The sequence below is a fragment of the Zea mays genome, chromosome 5 (assembly GCF_902167145.1).
Source record: "Zea mays cultivar B73 chromosome 5, Zm-B73-REFERENCE-NAM-5.0, whole genome shotgun sequence".
In the NCBI taxonomy this organism is placed as follows: domain Eukaryota; kingdom Viridiplantae; phylum Streptophyta; class Magnoliopsida; order Poales; family Poaceae; genus Zea; species Zea mays.
Genome location: NC_050100.1, coordinates 84,617,909 through 84,621,685, shown reverse-complemented (window position 1 = coordinate 84,621,685; position 3,777 = coordinate 84,617,909). Strand labels below are relative to the sequence as shown.

The window sequence follows — 3,777 nt, the reverse complement described above, 5'->3', positions numbered from 1 at the left end:
CCTGCAGAGATCATACAGAATGACAGAGGAGCCTTGCGTGGACAAAAAAAAAAGGTGAACGAAACTTTCTGAAAACATTTTTTTAACGTTCGGTAGTTACCATTAAAAAAATCAGGTCTACTATTCTCTAGCGTTGATCCACTTTAGCTAGCACATTGTTCAGCTGGTGTAGCACGACGTACCACGTGTGCTAGTTAACAGCATTGACGAACCATGAATTGTTTGGAGGGAGACAATTGTCATTGTCACCGGTGCACAAGGCGATGCGTATTCCGGCGGCATGCAATTGGCAATGCCCCGGCCAAGCTATGGATCGAGTCGAGGAGGCAGGCAGAGCAGAGATACCACCACGCACCAAGCTAACAAGATGGAAAGGCGAACTGCCATATGCTTGGGAAACACAGCTCAACGTGGCCATGGAAAGCAAGGAACAACCGCACAGCTTGTAAAGCCCCCCAGCCATTGACACCTACAAATACGCAGCCACTGCAAGGCCGTGGTTCTTCAACCCTCTCCACGCTCCAGCACAAGAGCAAGAGCAAGAGCAATTACTGCAAAACCCTAAATTAGCTACGTATAGCTTCTCTTCTCACCCATGGCCAATTCAAGCAACTACGGCCTTGGGCTTGCTTGCTTCTTCGCCATTGCTGCTGCGGTCGCCGGCGGGACGCAGTTCATGGTCGGCGGCGCCAATGGCTGGAGCGTGCCCACCGCCGGCGCCGAGCCCTTCAACACTTGGGCGGAGAGGACGAGGTTTCAGATCGGAGACTCCCTAGGCAAGTAATCTCAGATTGATGTCCAAATGCATCCAACACTGTGTGTCTGTGTGTGATGTACGCCATCGCCATGCATGATGCTGATGCCTGCTGCCATTTCTTGTGTGCCCATAGTGTTCGTGTACCCCAAGGACCAGGACTCGGTGCTGCTGGTGGAGCCGGCGGACTACAACGCCTGCGACACGTCGTCGTACGTGAGGAAGTTCGACGACGGCGACACCGTGGTCACGCTCGACCGCTCCGGCCCGCTCTTCTTCATCAGCGGCGTCGAGGCCAACTGCCGCGCCAACGAGAAGCTCATCGTCATGGTCCTCGCCGCCCGCAGCAACGGCAACGGCACCGGCGGCGGCGCGCAGGCTCCGAGCACGGCGCCGCAGCCGGCGTCACCGGCGGCATCGCCCCCTCCCGCCAGCTCCACCCCGCCCCCGCCGTCGTCGCCCGCTCCCAAGGGCGCGTCGCCGCCCCCGGCCTCTGCTCCCACAACGACACCGGGTACGCCGCCGCCCCCTGCTCCGAGCGCGTCGTCGCCTGCTCCGGCGTCGTCAACCCCACCGCCGCCATCTGCCCCGCAGGCACCGCCGCCGCCCCCTGCTTCGAGCGCGTCGTCGCCTGCTCCGGCATTGACGACCCCGCCGCCGCCATCTGCCACGGCGAATGCCCCGCAGGCACCGCCGCCGCCCTCGGCGAGCTCTCCGTCTCCGAGCGCACATGGAGCAACGGCTAGCTCGACGGGCACGCCATCGTCGCCTCCCGCCGGCGCCGAGGTCAAGAACGGCGCCGCCCTCACGGTGGCCACGGGCTTGGCCAGCTCCTTCGGGGCCTGCATCCTTGGCTACGCCATGCTTGCTCTATGAAGAAGTGAAGTGGACCGTGGACACGATGCACGGAAGACCCGAGTAAATACAGTATGTCTATACATGTTAACTGAAGACATGCGATTTGTGCATGCTTTCGTTTTCCGCCGCATGAATAAGAAATCAACAATTCTTTATGCCTCAACTTGGGTAATTGGCATGAATAAGAAATCAACAATTCTTTATGCCTCAACTTGGATAATTGACGCTTAGTCTGAGACTCTGAGGGCGTGTTTGTGACCCTGTCCCTGGTCAGCTCGGCCCGTTCAATTGGACCAGGCTGAGACTAGCCTGTCCCGGCTACTACAACTCACTTTGTTTGTGCACTTGTACCATATGAGCCTGGCTCAGACGAGCTGGTGTTTGTCACCCAATATGCAGTCAGGCTAGAAGACCAAAACTACCTAAACGCGGAATCCTTGCGCCACGAGCAGTCAGGCTCCCAGGAAACGGACCTGAGCTCGTTTCTGTGGAGCCAGGCTGAGAGGCTCAATTTGCACGCGCACAGCCTGGCTCTCGAGCCAGCCAGGCGACGCAAACACAGGAGCTGCAACCCGGGAGCGCAACCAGGCTGCTGGGCCACGGCGGCAAACACGCCCTGAGTGCCTTTTTATTATCACTAGTAAATGCAGGCGAGGCGAAGCCAGGATTCAAATCTTAGGGACAAATCAGATTAGGGGCTACTAAAGTATACTTTGGATTATTTATATGATGATTAGCTAGAGAAATTAGTAGCTCCTACCACTGCCCCTGACCTCGCTTTAAGTAAGAGCATCTTTAACATTGTGATCTATAAAAATGTCTTATCATTTGAAAATGAGTATAATTTATAGAACTTACGACACCAACAAAATATTCTGTTCTAACAGTAAAACCTCAAATCTAGATTATAGGGCAGCTCACTACGGTGTAGTATATTTAAGGCATTTGAGAGGGTGTCATATAATTTTTTAACCAAATTTTATACAATAAAGTAGTGTTGGAGTAGTTTTTTCTGCGTAGAACCCTATATTTTAATTTGAGACACCGTTTAAGGTATTTGTTGGAGATGCTCTAAATATGTCTACACATCTTATTATTATCAACACTAATAAACGTGCTCTTATCCGCACCCCTTTTATTGTCATTGGCAAATATGTCTATACGTTGTAACCATCCAATACGTTGTAAAATTGAACTTCATGTCATCGCTAGACATAATTTATTCTAACGTGGGCTCAATCACTTGGAAGCAGCTGAGACAACAATGCATGATTAAACAGATGGCAGAGGAGCTCAAATGTCTTGTCAAGCGTATCCCACACTACAGGAAACGAGTGCTTTGTCGAGTGCCCGAAGCACTCGGCAAAGCCTTAAAAACACTCGACAAAAGCTTTGCCGAGTGTGGCACTCGGCAAAGAAGGCTCGGCAAACAGTGCATCGGCAAAGCCTTCTTTGCCGAGTACTTTTTCTCTGCCGATTGCCAGGGAGCACTCGGCAAAGAAAAGCAGCCGTTACGGTGACGGAGACGGCGTCTTTGCCGAGTGTCACGGATGACACTCGGCAAAGGAGTTACCTTTGCCGAGTGTCTGCCCAGAAGCACTCGGCAAAGAATCAATCTTTGCCGAGTGCCACCGGGGACACTCGGCAAAGAACCCGCCAGGGAGGGTCCTCATGTCAGGTTCTTTGCCGAGTGCTACGTGCGGCACTCGGCAAAGCGTGCCTCTTTGCCGAGTGCCAGAGACATTACACTCGGCAAAGAACTTATACCGGTGCCCAGGTCTTGGTTCTTTGCCGATTGTTATGGTCTTGACACTCGGCAAAGAACCTCTTTGCCGAGTGTTACACTCGGCAAAGTGACCAGTATGCACCTTTTTTATTTGTTTTTTGTATTCCATCCACACAAACAAAAGATATCACATATATATCACATATATACATCACATATATCATCATAAACATAAATAGCCAACACAAACATAAATATACATCACAAACATAAGTGTTCAACACAAGTACCCAACACAAACATGTCTCATACGTCTCAAGCTCTGACATAAGTATCCAACACAAACATAAGTGACTAACACAAGTTTTGAAGTCTTCAAACACACAGACATAAGTATTCAACACTGAAAACATAAAACTCATGGAGGTGGGCGGTTGGT

At 51.7% G+C, this 3,777-nt stretch overlaps 1 protein-coding gene across 1 annotated transcript; it reads left to right on the top strand.

Annotated features, from left to right (window-relative positions):
• Positions 1-450: 450 nt before the first annotated feature.
• On the top strand, positions 451-1,771 carry LOC103626650 (early nodulin-like protein 2). Its single transcript, XM_008647050.3, has 2 exons — positions 451-776; positions 891-1,771. Exons 1-2 carry the CDS (start codon positions 596-598, stop codon positions 1,628-1,630), a joined length of 921 nt encoding a protein of 306 aa, XP_008645272.1. The 5' UTR covers positions 451-595; the 3' UTR covers positions 1,631-1,771.
• Positions 1,772-3,777: the final 2,006 nt, after the last annotated feature.